Source organism: Oncorhynchus clarkii, chromosome 28 (assembly GCF_045791955.1).
Source record: "Oncorhynchus clarkii lewisi isolate Uvic-CL-2024 chromosome 28, UVic_Ocla_1.0, whole genome shotgun sequence".
NCBI lineage: Eukaryota > Metazoa > Chordata > Actinopteri > Salmoniformes > Salmonidae > Oncorhynchus > Oncorhynchus clarkii.
In genome coordinates, this window is record NC_092174.1 from 43603319 (window position 1) to 43619322 (window position 16004).

General features: G+C 42.3%; 1 protein-coding gene across 1 annotated transcript; it reads left to right on the top strand.

Moving 5' to 3' along the window:
* The first annotated feature begins 5940 nt into the window (after window positions 1–5940).
* Window positions 5941–16004, top strand: LOC139386686 (kelch-like protein 40a). Its single transcript, XM_071132499.1, has 10 exons — window positions 5941–6564; window positions 6936–7139; window positions 7653–7790; window positions 8172–8234; window positions 8324–8866; window positions 9391–9551; window positions 9868–9975; window positions 13231–13416; window positions 14455–14604; window positions 15360–16004. The coding sequence occupies exons 1-10, from the start codon at window positions 6385–6387 to the stop codon at window positions 15463–15465; spliced, it is 1839 nt and encodes a 612-aa protein (XP_070988600.1). The 5' UTR covers window positions 5941–6384; the 3' UTR covers window positions 15466–16004.

Consider the following 16004-nt stretch of genomic DNA (forward strand, 5'->3'; position numbering starts at 1 on the left):
TAATATTACATAGGCTTTTTTTTGCAGAACATTTATTTCTACAACCTAAATGACATCAACATTTTTCATCTTACATCTTGAGAATTTCTTTAAGTAAGAGATCCAGTGGGAGTCCCTGCTGAGTAACTATATAGGTACACATGTTACAGAAGAGGCCTACTTTATCTCTTCAGGATATTTTTAGGCTATTGCATTGGTTGAGCCCCCGTCTAACAAGAATCAAAGGGTTACAGTACTATTGAACAGAAAATGTGGTTCAAAATGGATTAATAATTTATAGAATGGATTACATTCTTAGAAATAAATCTTTGTGTATATGGAATGAACCCCAACCCAAACATAGCACTGAAGTCCATCCCTCCATTCTACTATAGACAGTATCCATGACTGCTCAACTCCATACAGTATCCATGACTGCTCAACTCCATACAGTATCCATGACTGCTCAACTCCATACAGTATCCATGACTGCTCAACTCCATACAGTATCCATGACTTCTCAACTCCATACAGTATCCATGACTGATCAACTCCATACAGTATCCATGACTGCTCAACTCCATACAGTATCCATGACTTCTCAACTCCATACAGTATCCATGACTGCTCAACTCCATACAGTATCCATGACTGATCAACTCCATACAGTATCCATGACTGCTCAACTCCATACAGTATCCATGACTGATCAACTCCATACAGTATCCATGACTGATCAACTCCATACAGTATCCATGACTGATCAACTCCATACAGTATCCATGACTGCACAAATCCATACAGTATCCATGACTGCTCAACTCCATACAGTATCCATGACTGCACAAATCCATACAGTATCCATGACTGCTCAACTCCATACAGTATCCATGACTGATCAACTCCATACAGTATCCAAGACTGCACAAATCCATACAGTATCCATGACTGCTCAAATCCATACAGTATCCATGACTTCTCAACTCCATACAGTATCCATGACTTCTCAACTTCATACAGTATCCATGACTGCTCAACTCCATACAGTATCCATGACTGCTCAACTCCATACAGTATCCATGACTGATCAACTCCATACAGTATCCATGACTGATCAACTCCATACAGTATCCATGACTGATCAACTCCATACAGTATCCATGACTGCACAAATCCATACAGTATCCATGACTGCTCAACTCCATACAGTATCCATGACTGCACAAATCCATACAGTATCCATGACTGCTCAACTCCATACAGTATCCATGACTGATCAACTCCATACAGTATCCAAGACTGCACAAATCCATACAGTATCCATGACTGCACAAATCCATACAGTATCCATGACTTCTCAACTCCATACAGTATCCATGACTTCTCAACTTCATACAGTATCCATGACTGCTCAACTCCATACAGTATCCATGACTGCTCAACTCCATACAGTATCCATGACTTCTCAACTCCATACAGTATCCATGACTTCTCACCTCCATACAGTATCCATGACTTCTCAACTTCATACAGTATCCATGACTGCACAACTCCATACAGTATCCATGACTGCTCAAATCCATACAGTATCCATGACTTCTAAACTCCATACAGTATCCATGACTGCTCAACTCCATACAGTACCCATGACTGCTCAACTCCATACAGTATCCATGACTTCTCAACTCCATACAGTATCCATGACTTCTCAACTCCATACGGTATCCATGACTGCTCAACTCCATACAGTATCCATGACTGCATAAATCCATACAGTATCCATGACTGATCAACTCCATACAGTATCCATGACTGCTCAACTCCATACAGTATCCATGACTGCTCAACTCCATACAGTATCCATGACTTCTCAACTCCATACAGTATCCATGACTTCTCAACTCCATACAGTATCCATGACTGCTCAACTCCATACAGTATCCATGACTGCATAAATCCATACAGTATCCATGACTGATCAACTCCATACAGTATCCATGACTGATCAACTCCATACAGTATCCATGACTGATCAACTCCATACAGTATCCATGACTGCACAAATCCATACAGTATCCATGACTGCACAAATCCATACAGTATCCATGACTTCTCAACTCCATACAGTATCCATGACTTCTCAACTTCATACAGTATCCATGACTGCTCAACTCCATACAGTATCCATGACTGCTCAACTCCATACAGTATCCATGACTTCTCAACTCCATACAGTATCCATGACTTCTCAACTCCATACAGTATCCATGACTTCTCAACTTCATACAGTATCCATGACTGCACAACTCCATACAGTATCCATGACTGCTCAAATCCATACAGTATCCATGACTTCTAAACTCCATACAGTATCCATGACTGCTCAACTCCATACAGTATCCATGACTGCTCAACTCCATACAGTATCCATGACTTCTCAACTCCATACAGTATCCATGACTTCTCAACTCCATACAGTATCCATGACTGCTCAACTCCATACAGTATCCATGACTGCATAAATCCATACAGTATCCATGACTGATCAACTCCATACAGTATCCATGACTGATCAACTCCATACAGTATCCGTGACTGATCAACTCCATACAGTATCCATGACTTCTCAACTCCATACAGTATCCATGACTGCTCAACTCCATAAAGTATCCATGACTTCTCAACTCCATACAGTATCCATGACTGCTCAACTGCATACAGTATCCATGACTTCTCAACTCCATACAGTATCCATGACTGCTCAACTCCATACAGTATCCTGACTGATCAACTCCATACAGTATCCATGACTTCTCAACTTCATACAGTATCCATGACTGATCAACTCCATACAGTATCCATGACTGATCAACTCCATACAGTATCCATGACTGATCAACTCCATACAGTATCCATGACTGATCAACTCCATACAGTATCCATGACTGCACAAATCCATACAGTATCCATGACTGCTCAACTCCATACAGTATCCATGACTGCACAAATCCATACAGTATCCATGACTGCTCAACTCCATACAGTATCCATGACTGATCAACTCCATACAGTATCCATGACTGATCAACTCCATACAGTATCCATGACAGCACAAATCCATACAGTATCCATGACTGCCCAACTCCATACAGTATCCATGACTGATCAACTCCATACAGTATCCATGACTGCACAAATCCATACAGTATCCATGACTGCACAAATCCATACAGTATCCATGACTGCTCAACTCCATACAGTATTCATGACTGCACAACTCCACTCTGCCATTATTTTACAGTAGAGATGAAGTGAGACATTTCTTCATCTCCCTCCTCCCCTCTCAGATGACACAGCCTGCTGCTGGATAAAGACCTGGGTTTAAATAGCATTCGAAATCATTTAAATACTTTGTATTGCGCTTCCTTAAGCTTGTCTGGGTTTACCAGATGGGTGGGTTTTACACAATGGGAATTTTCAATTGGTTGCATTGCAACAGACAAGCTCAATGAAATAGGGTTGAAGTCTTGGAAATATTTCAAATACTGTTTGATTCCAGGTCTGGCTGGCAACACGCCACTCTGAGAGGGTCTGGGCTGAGGACCTATTCTGACATCAGTCGGCACACTATGAAAGGCTCAAGCACCAAGGGATATGGGTTTAGTCTGGGACTCTCTGTCCTGTCACTGAAACCTGTTCAGTGAAATGTCTTCCGTCTAAGAGAGATTCGGTTGCTTGCGAGTGGCGCAGCGGTCTAAGGCACTGCATCTCTCAGTGCTATAAGCGTCACTACGGTCGTGGCCAAAAAGTTTTGAGAATGACACAAATATTAATTTTCACAAAGTCTGCTGCCTCAGTTTGTATGATGGCAATTTGCATATACTCCAGATATCAGATAAATTGCAATTAATTGCAAAGTCCCTCTTTGCCATGCAAATGAACTGAATCCCAAAAAACATTTCCACTGCATTTCAGCCCTTCTACAAAAGGACCAGCTGACATCAAGTCAGTGATTCTCTCGTTAACACAGGTGTGAGTGTTGACGAAGACAAGGCTGGAGATCACTCTGTCATGCTGATTGAGTTTGAATAACAGACTGGAAGCTTCAAAAGGAGGGTGGTGCTTGGAATCATTGTTCTTCCTCTGTTAACTATGGTTACCTGGGAAGGAAACACGTGCCGTCATCATTGCTTTCCACCACAGTTCAGTGATAATATTTCTGTTCCGGTTGGGATTTGATAGGATTTGGAGACAACATAATAAACTGTTAGGAATATAACTTTCTGTCCTCAAATGTAGTTTTGATGAACTCTCTAATGGACTCTAGGTGCTCTATGAAGGTACTCTATGTCCCCCACATGAAAACATACATCCGGAACATTCCCACTGTCACCACAAGGGGGCCGTGTCTCACTGTCTAAAATCCCATGCGTCACTGATGAGGAGGATGTAGCCTAGTGTACATTTATAAATCAAAGTTGCTCACTTCACATTCAGGACAAATGTCTCAGCCATTCATCACTCAACACTAGGATATGCAAGAGTGTCTCCAAGCTCTTCTAGAATCTACTTGTCCGTGTCCTATCTCATTCACACTGATCTGACAGGACGGGACAGGTCAGAGCAACATGGATCACACAGACTCCATGCTTCCATTCATTTTCATTCCATTCCTATCCAGTCTCAATCACATCAGTGCAGCACAAGGGGATAGCGTGTAAGAGAGCAAAGTTATCTAAAGTATGGAAACTTCAACGTCACCAAGACAAAGGAGCTGCTTGTGGACTACAGGAAAAGGAGGGCCCAAGCACGACCCAATTTACATCAACGGGGCTGTAGTGGAGCGGGTCGAGAGCTTCAAGTTCCTAGGTGTCCACATCATCAACAAACTATCATGGTCCAAACACACCAAGACAGTTGTGAAGAGGACACGACAACACCTATTCCCTCTGAGGAGACTGAAAGGATTTAGCATGGGTCCCCAGATCCTCAAAAAGTTCTACAGCTGCACCATCGAGAGCATCCTGACCGGTTGCATCACCGCCTGGTATGGCAACTGCTCTGCGTCTGACCGCAAGGCGCTACAGAGGGTAGTGCATACAGCCCAGTACATCACTGTGGCCAAGCTAGCTGACATCCAGGACCTCTATAATAGGCAGTGTCAGAGGAAGGCCCTAAAAATAGGCAAAGACTCCAGCCTCCCGTCACAGACTGTTCTCTCTGCTACCGTACAGCAAGTGGTACCGAAGCACCAAGTCTAGGACCAAAAGGCTCCTGAACAGCTTCTACCCCCAAGCCATCAGACTGCTGAACAATTAATCAAATGACTACCCAGACTATTTGCATTGACCCTCCATTTTTTTTTTACACTGCTGCTACTCACTGTTTATTATCCATGCATAGTCACTTTACCCCCTACCGACATGTACAAATTACCTCGACTAACCTGTACCCCCGCACGTTGACTCGGTATTGGTGCCCCCTGTATATAACCTCGTTATTGTTATTGTTATTGGGTGGAACGTTATTAATATTAATAGTAACACAACATTTTATGTGTTGTGTTACTTTTTGTTTTGTTTCATAAATAATGTTTATTTATTTATGTTTATTTCATAAATAATGTTTATATTTTTATACTATTTTCTTAAAACTGCACTGTTGTTGAGGGCTTGTAAGTAAGCATTTTTGTGCATGTGACAAGTAGATTTTCCACGCCTGGCTGAGTGGCGCATGAAGGGGGAGAACATGACACTCCCCTTTGGGCTGCAGGTCAGCTGTTGGTGGGGGATGGGGTAGGGGGGCTGTCCAGAGAGAAGAGAAAGAGGGAGAGAGAGAGAGAGAGAGAGAGAGAACCAAAGAGACTGTAGGGAGGTCATTTTACACACTCACCAAAATGGATTCCTCAGCTTTGTGAGTCCCCAACTATAAATAGTGAAGTAGAGCACACTAATGTTCTCCAAAACACACCTGACAAAGATTCTTTTGGGATTGAAACATTGTGAACTATGAAAGGTCTGTGTTGGAGAAAAGGAGTGTGACGCATCTACTTAATGACTACAGGGTCTTTCCAGTATGTAAAGTTATGTGTGTGTTGACTACATATGCTATATTATCTATAAATACACTCTGAGTTGGAGAGACTGACAGCCACAGACAGCTGCAGGAACTGCTACCGATGTGGACTAGCTAGCTGCCCCATTACCCAACCTCATCTCTCGCTCTCTCTCTCTCTCTCACTCTCTGGACTGTACTGTGAAAACAGGCAGTACTGTGCTATCCTGTTGTGGGGAGCGAGCAGGGATCCTACCCTCTTAGTTTTAGAAATCTTTCCCACAAAAAACATCTACAAGTTGATAGGATGTAAGAGAGGACCTGAGGAGAACCTAACAGAAAAAAAACAAGATGGCTGCCTTATCGATAGACCCGGTGGAACAGCCAAGGATGTACCAGCAAACCCTGCTTCAGGACGGCCTCTGTGACCTGCTGGAAAACCAGAAGTTTGTAGACTGTGTCTTGAAGATCCAGGACAGGGAGTTCCCGTGCCACCGCTTGGTCCTCGCTGCCTCCAGCCCCTTCTTCAAGGTAATTTGTTGGTGCTGTGTGACTCTGCAAAGTACAAGCATGATGCTAGCAATTCTTGGGTTGTGGGTAGTGGATTCCCGCTAGGCCAGTGATTCTGAACTCCTTGGAGGGTTACTTACATTACAATTGGCATTGTAGAAATGACTAAGTCAGTGTCAACTTAACATCTGTGGGACTGGTCAACAACATCACGCAGGCCGGTACAGGTCCACAGGCCGGAGTTTGAAAAAACACTGCGCTAGGTCACACATGTATGCACTCACAGCCTTGGGGAAAAGCTTCCACTAAAGAGCACATATGATATATTAACATCAATCATATTATCATCAATCATGATTGATTTATGGGTTGATTGTTCTTCTTCTTCAAAGGCTATGTTCCTGTCCAACCTGGAGGAAGGAGGGAAGAAGGAAATCGTTCTGAAAGACGTGGAGCCTGGCGTCATGGCGATGATACTGCGTTACATCTACACCTCGGACATCAACCTGACAGAGCAGAACGTCCAGGATATCTTCATGGTGGCCAACATGTACCAGATCCCATCCATCTTCTCTGTCTGTGTCTCCTACCTACAGGTAGCATCTGTCTCTGTCTATCTGTCTCTCTCTGTCTGTCTCTTTCTCTCTCTGTCTCTCTCTGTCTCTCTCTGTCACTCTCTATCTCTCTCTCTCTTGCTCTGTCTCTCTCGTTCTCTCTCTCTCTTTCCGTCTTCTCTGTCTGTGTCTCAAACCTACAGGTAGCATCTGTCTCTGTCTATCTGTCTCTCTCTCTGTCTGTCTCTTTCTCTCTGTCTCTCGCTCGCTCTCTGTCTGTCTGTCTGTCTGTCTGTCTGTCTGTCTGTCTGTCTCTCTCTCTCTCTCTCTCTCTCTTGCTCTGTCTCTCTCTTGTTCTCTCTCTCTCTTTCCGTCTTCTCTGTCTGCGTCTCATACCTACAGCTAGCATCTGTCTCTGTCTCTCTGTCATCATCATCATCGGGAGAAGCTGGTATAGAATAGACCTTGAATAGACCTTGTCTAAGAGAGAGCCAGCTGGGGATGAGTTTTAACAAGATAAGGAAATGTAGGTGATATTAGTAAATTTCCCTGTAGGAGAAGCTGGTGCTGGGGAACTGCTTGGCTATCTTCAGGCTGGGGCTTCTGTTGGACTGTCCCCGCCTGGCTTTCACAGCTAGAGAGTTCATCTGTGAGCGTTACCAGCTCATTATCAGGGACCAGGATTTTCACCAGGTAACCTAGTGTGTGTGTGTGTGTGTGTGTTCATAATTAATTGACTTTTTTTTAATCAGCCAAACATCTGGTGTTTCTATGTCAAATGGTTCTTATATTTTAGTCTTCTGTGATGTATATAAAGTGTAATATTGGGATGCAAACTCAAAATTCCATACATTTCAACTCTAAATTTGACATGGTCCAGGTGTCTTTTTTCAAAACCCATAACCATGTGTGTGAGGTGTATACTTTTGTTTCAAAGTAGATTTGTTTAAGACCACCAAGAAACACTCTGTGTGACCTTAATTTAGCCCACTGCAGCAAAAAGTTTAAAGGAAAAATTTAAATGTTTCTGTCTCTGTGACAATTGACAATAAAGTATATTAATTTATCCACCAGCTGGGCCCCAGCGAGCTGGCAGCCATCATCACCTCCGACGCACTCAACGTGGACCGAGAGGAGGTGGGTGGTTGATGGATGGATGGATGGATTGATTTGGGACGTACGCATTAATCTTTTCCCGTTCTGGTCCTCTTAACCTGGACATTTAGGTGGTGTTTGAGTCTCTGATGGACTGGGTGGGCTACGACAGAACGGAGAGGGTGAAGGAGCTGCCAGATCTCCTGCACTGCGTCCGCTTCCGCCTGATCCCGGTGGATTACTTCACGGAGAAGGTTGAAAATCACAAGTGGATTCAGGCCAACACGGAGGTCAAGAAAGAGCTGCAGCTGATCAAAGACGCCCACAAAGGAAGACTCCCAGAGGTCCAGAGATCAAGGAACAGGAAGTCCAAGATGGCAGGTGACAAGGAAGATGAAGAAGACTCTGATGATGAGCAAGGTTTGCTTCCGGGGATTCTGAACAATAACCCTCGGTTTGGGATGTTTGAGACGGACCTGATCCTTATGATCAGCGACACGGGGAGCGTAGCGTATGACCCGGTGGGGAACGAGTGTTTCGTGGCGTCTGAGTCGACAGAGATCCCTAAGAACCACTGCAGTCTGGTAACCAAGGAGAACCAGGTGTTTGTGGCTGGAGGATTCCTCCTCAACGAGGACAACAAGGAAGAACCACTCAGTTCCTACTTCTTACAGGTATGTCTCTCTGCTATTATTAAATATTAGTCAGGTATGTCTCTCTGCTATTATTAAATATTAGTCAGGTATGTCTCTCTGCTATTATTAAACATTAGTCAGGTATGTCTCTCTGCTATTAATAAACATTAGTCAGGTATGTATCTCTGCTATTAATAAACATTAGTCAGGTATGTCTCTCTGCTATTAATAAATATTAGTCAGGTATGTCTCTCTGCTATTAATAAACATTAGTCAGGTATGTCTCTCTGCATGGCCTGGTGGTGATTAACATTCAGACAGACTGTTTGTTGGCCATCTTCTTTATGTGCTTTGCTGACATTTTGGACGTTATAACAGATGTTCATAACATTCACTGTCACCAAACTCCCTGTGCCAGAGAGACACTTTGACTTACTACAAGCAGAATGATATGAACTATTATGCCGTTGATAAACCATTCTGGTATCTTCCTCCCTCCTCCAGTTCGACCCACATTGATAGTACCAATTAACCATTCGGTTATCTTTCTCTCTCTCCTCCAGTTTGACCCTGTGAGCGGAGAGTGGCTGGGGATGCCCTCACTGCCAGGACCTCGCTGCCTGTTTGGGCTGACTGAAGCAGAAAACTCCATCTTTGTTGTGGGCGGCAAGGAAATGAAAGAGGGAGAACACGTTCTAGACTCTGTTATGATCTATGACAGGCAGTGAGTACAATACAGGGACTCCACCCCTTTTTTCTGTCTCTGCCTCTCTCTCTCTTTAGCTTTCTGTCAATGGTAAGAGTGTTGGACTAGTAACCGGAAGGTTGCAAGTTCAAACCCCCGAGCTGACAAGGTACAAATCTGTCGTTCTGCCCTTGAACAAGGCAGTTAACCCCACTGTTCCTAGGCCGTCATTGAAAATAAGAATTTGTTCTTAACTGACTTTCCTAGTTTAAATAAAGGTAAAATTAAAATTAAACAGACAAGAGACAATTAATGAAACAATGTTTAATTGTTGGTTCTATGTTATGTTCTACAGGTCATTTAAATGGGGCGAGTCAGACCCTCTTCCATACACAGTCTATGGTCATGGAACTGTCTCGCACAATGGCCTTGTCTACGTCATAGGAGGAAAGGCAGAGAGCAAGTAAGTCACACTTTTGAAGATTGTACGCTGTCCCCTATTCATGGTTTGCATGTTTCGTCACAATATTGTGTTGAACGTTTGTTTTGTACTCATGGCCAACTCAGCATTCTACTCAATGAGCGTCGAGGGAGATTTAATGTCAAGTGCATTACAGTGGCTTGTAATTACAATGTCACTCAAAGGGAGGACACTAAATAGTAGGAAAACACTTTTGTCATCATGTTGATGTCGCCAGATTGACTTTGGATGCAGTATAACATTAGCTAGTTAGCTATTTTTTGACAACATTGCCATTTATCTAAAGTAAATTTGACGACATGATAATGCTGGAAAAGTTGATTCGTACCAAAACATTTTTACTACTTTTGCAATGCCAGACACTATAGTGTAATTTAGACTATACAGTCGTGATAAAGACAGAACGACTGGGTTTACCGGTACTTTAGGGCACCACTGTTACACCGCCGGTAGAGGGCGGCATGAGAACCTTCATAACCGAATAATAATCATAATCCGAATGTCGGAGGCCCCGAGGGTTCTGATTCATAAGTGGTACCTGGATTATGAGGTGTTACCTAACAGGCCATGTAGAAGCTGCTTGTGTGTCTACAATCATAGCCGCAGGAAGTAGTTTTGGGGGGTGTGATATGGCAATGTGGGGTGTACTTCTACACAATTAAAAACTCTCAAATGCTATTTGGAGAATAGCAACAAACAAAACAAACAAAAAAATACCCAAAGATCTTAATTATCACCGCAACATTAGGTTCATTTTAGGTTTAAAGTGAGGTGACCAGATTTCTGAAATTAAAACCGGGGACATTTACAGTTCGGTGGTCAAAATATCATTAAAATATCCAATGTTATTATCTGTGAAATATAAATGGGGGACAATTCCGGTTTCATGTAGTTAGTCTAACAGGCACACTGTGACAGAGAAAATAACTATACTACAGAACACTATAGACAAGACAGAACTGTCTGATCTGAACAGCCATTCAGTGGTCCTGCTAGTCTGGGTAGAACTGATCTGAACAGCCATTCAGTGGTCCTGGTAGTCTGGGTAGAACTGATCTGTGTGCTTTCCCCATGCTTGCAAGTAGTTCACAGCCGTAGTGAAGAATGATTGGGATGTTTTGAGAAAGCTCTCTTTAGACATGACTCCATTGTCCTCCAGGTCTCTCAGAAGTCCTCTGACCAAAACGGGAATGAAGTTGTCATCACATCTTGCAGTCAATTTTGCCTCAATGTTTCTCAGAATTGCAGCTGACTCCACAGCACAGCGGTCCTGACCTCCAAGCCTCTTGATCGTGTCACTGAATACGGTCAGGTTTCCATGGACAAAGGCCAGCCAAAGTTCAGTCAGTGGATTTCCGAACATTGCTCGCAGGACAACAGGACATTTGTCTTCAGAAAGAAAAAAGGATTTCAAATGTCACCTTTTCAGCACTCTTTCTAGAGCAGGGAGCAGGGACAGCCAGCGAACATTTCTGTGTCCTAAAATGTTATGGTACTCCTGGCCAACAAACTCACAAAGCCCTTCAGTCTTTCTACTCTGACGGTGAAAATATCCAAATATCTTTGTGAGCAGGTACTCAACATCAAGGGAAATCATATCCAAAACTGTTCTGGCCGTGTTATGAATGTGGGCAGGACAACCTCAGCCAATCACCTCCCGCTGCAGAGCATTTTCAACGTTGGTATGGACATTGACCCTCCCCAGCCTATTCAGTCCTCCAAAGTTGGTATTTGTGTTGTCGGCAGAGAATGTTTTCCAGGTTACATTCTGGGATGACCACCAGCACCTCAGCTGCAATCTCTTCTGCTGTTTCTCATTTCAATTCAATAAAATCAAGCAGTTTTGTTTCCATAGATGTGCTGCCATCATATATCTGACATTATCTGACTACTACTGGCAGCAGCTTTACATGTCCATGACTGGACACATCAATGGACAGGGACACAAATTCAACCTGGTCTAGGTCCTGTGTTACCAAAGTAGTTGCCCATGGTGCTTACACATTACTCACTATGGCGTCACATTTTGTCCTAGCATGTAATGCTAACACATTACTCACTGTGGCATCACATTTTGTCCTAGCACATGTAAATTTCGGCTCATAATGCTTTCGTGTCAGTTGTGCTGTGCAGTCCATAGATCTGTAACTATGAATGTGTTGCATAGTGTGCTATGCAAAGACACCCTCCTGCACAGCTAAATCATATTGTTCTTGGGAAGGCTCTACCTTCTTGAAGAATGTGGTGACAGAGGGCAAACCAACACGGCCAATCAGAGAGGCTTTAAGCTTTTTTGTCTGCTGATGTTCTACCACTGCCGTTCTTCTCCGGCTGCCAATTGAAAGAGAGGAATTTCAAAGGGTGCAGTGAACCATTCTATCGTCTTGACCTGAGGGTATACATGGAAATTCTCTCATCATGTTTTTCATAAAGTGTATTTCCGTGTCTTGGAAAAAGTCATTGTACCTCCTCTGTCTGCTCTTCTTCACTCTCCTTGTGTCACTCGTCTTACTCTCAACTTTTTCTCCTCTAATCTTTCTCCTCCTCTTTTCTTCACTCGTATTCCTTTCCTTCTCTTCACACAAAAGGAGGGCTCCCCACTTCCCACTTAAATTAACCCCTTGGTTATCAGATAAAGGAGGGCTCCCCACTTCCCACTTAAATTAACCCCTTGGTTTTCAGATAAAGGAGGGCTCCCCACTTCCCACTTAAATTAACCCCTTGGTTTTCAGATAAAGGAGGGCTCCCCACTTCCCACTTAAATTAACCCCTTGGTTATCAGATAAAGGAGGGCTCCCCACTTCCCACTTAAATTAACCCCTTGGTTATCAGATAAAGGAGGGCTCCCCACTTCCCACTTAAATTAACCGCTTGGTTATTAAATAACAACAAGGACAAATTCAAATGCCGATATCAAATTAAAAGCAGTCGGTGGCTAATCAAAAAAAATCTATATTATTTTATATTTTATATTTTTTTATTACATTTTTTTCCACTTCTGATTTTTTTCAAGTGGTGCTCAGCACCCCTACTTCCTGTCTAAAACTCCACAAAATATGAGTTCTGGTATAATGTTACTGTACTGTATCGTATTGCTCTCTATAGGAAGTGCATATTTAGAGTGTGTGTCCACAACCCCATTAAGTTTATATACTGTGTTTTGTCCCCTAGGAAGTGCACACTTAGAGCGTTTGTCCACAACCCCATTAAGTTTATATACTGTGTTTTGTCCCCTAGGAAGTGCATACGGAAGGTGTCTGTCTACAATCCCACTAAGTTTGAGTGGAAGGAGCTAGCTCCTATGAAGCTGGCTCGTTCTCTGTTCGCTGTGACGGTCCACAATAACCAGATCTACGTGGCCACGGGCGTTACAGACACAGGACTCACCAGCACTGTAGAGGTCTATGACATCGCTACAAACAAGTAAGGGCTCTTTTTAATCCACATCGCGGAAGTTCAGCGTTTAAAGGCGTGATTTGAAATTTGAACGACAATGTCTCCTCTTTAGAGAAGACTGCATTCCCGGTAAACGCTGCATATGTCGGCTCAATTGGAAATGACCCTTTTACGTTTCTAATGTGGAATCTGCAACGCTTGATTGAATAGAGCCCTAAGACTGTACTTGATTGTTTTTTTTTCTTTTTTTTTTCATGTCATTAATTCATTAGGTGATGTAATAGACTATGGTTTGAACCCGGGTTATTACAAGACTATGTTAGCCTACTGAACTAAAGCCTGGACATTACCTCAGGGAGCTAACACAAACCATTGGACACCCACTGGTTCAATTAACGTTGTTTCCACGCCATTTCAATGAATTTGCCCAGTGGGAAGTATTTTGGTTTCAGCCATGGTTATTTATTACAGGAGCGTGGTTCACAGAACTGCCTGGGTCACATTTAGTACATGTTATTATAATGCGTGTTTTAATGTGTATGCTGTTATCTTATTATAATGTGTGTTTTAATGTGTATGCTGTTATCTTATTATAATGTGTGTTTTAATGTGTATGCTGTTATCTTATTATAATGTGTGTTTTAATGTGTATGCTGTTATCTTATTATAATGTGTGTTTTAATGTGTATGCTGTCATCTTATTACAATGTGTGTTTTAATGTGTATGCTGTTATCTTATTATAATGTGTGTGTGTATGCTGTTATCTTATTATATTGTGTGTTTTAATGTGTATGCTGTTATCTTATTATAATGTGTGTTTTAATGTGTATGCTGTTATCTTATTATAATGTGTGTGTATGCTGTTATCTTATTATAATGTGTGTTTTAATGTGTATGCTGTTATCTTATTATAATGTGTGTTTTAATGTGTATGCTGTTATCTTATTATAATGTGTGTTTTAATGTGTATGCTGTTATCTTATTATAATGTGTGTTTTAATGTGTATGCTGTTATCTTATTATAATGTGTGTTTTAATGTGTGTGTGTGTGTGCTGTGTTCCAGGTGGTCAGAGTTTGTAGAGTTTCCCCAGGAGCGTAGCTCCATGAACATGATCAGCATGGGAGAATGTCTGTACGCTGTGGGCGGTTTCGCCATGATGCCCAGCGAGATCAGCGACGAGCCACAGCCCACTGAGATGAACGACATCTGGAGGTAATTTCTATAATATCTTATAAAGCATTCATACACACTACATAGTGCTTTATAGAGCATTCATAAAGCACTGCATACTGATGGTGTCCACAACCCACTGAGATGAACGACATCTGAATGTTAGTGCTATAGCAACTTATGAAAGACTTTATAGAGCATTTATTAAGTCTTATAAACACTTCATAGATCATTCATAGGCACTACATACTGAATATCAGTTGTTTTTTAAACCTCTCCTCTGAGACTCCCAGACAGTTAACATTGTTGTATCCCTGAACTATTCTCGGTTAACCCATAACTAAAATATTGCATAATCTGGTCAGATGCTCAGTCAGAGGCTAAAGTACCAATTATGTTTACGAGAGATAAGCCCTGAACGACCACACCTGATTCACTTACCTGATTCACTTACCTGATTCACTTACCTGATTCACTTACCTGATTCACTTGATGATTAGTTGACAGGTTGAATCAGGTGTGCTAGCTATGCAATAGTTCAAGTACATAGAATGGCTTGTTTGAAAACCCCTGCTGTAGATAACCACAGATGAACAACACCTGGGGGCAGTTATAGACTGTTGTAATATATAAACAATTCCCATCAAGGGCAACATCGGCTGAACGTGCGTCAGTACAACTAGTCATAGCCACTGAGAATGTACTCAATTAAAAGTGATCCGTCTAAAAATGGTCCTGCTGGATCCGTGTAGAAAATCCACAGACAATGAACAATGCACTTTCTCCTTTCCCCACAGATTTGAGGAGGACTGCTGGAATGGGATTTTGAGAGAGATCAGCTATGCTGCAGGTGCCACGATTCTCGCTGTAAAGCTCAATACACTTCGTCTCACCAAGATGTGATCAGCTCTATAAATGTTTTTTTTTTTAAAGAACACTGGAGATGTTCTCAAACCTAGAATGCCATGTGTTAGAACACGGCTGGAGTAAAAGCTGTGTGTTAGAACACGGCTGGAGTAAAAGCCGTGTGTTAGAACACGGCTGGAGTAAAAGCTGTGTGTTAGAACACGGCTGGAGTAAAAGCTGTGTGTTAGAACACGGCTGGAGTAAAAGCCATGTGTTAGAACACGGCTGGAGTAAAAGCTGTGTGTTAGAACACGGCTGGAGTAAAAGCCTTCTACACCCCAGTAACTCTTCAGCAGGACGGTTGGCCATCGTTGCTACTCTGCTAATGGCAAGGAGCCTCTTCAAATAGGTTGCTATGAAAGTTGTCTTTATTCTACTGTATCAAAATTAACAATTAGTTTATTGGAACTGAGCTAATGGTAATTGTTTTGACGGTTAGTATACGATTTGTATATTACTTTTTGTTTTGTAACATGCTGTTCTTCTTTTATTGTTTAACTTCTTTATATGAAGCACAAATAAAGATTATGAAAGAA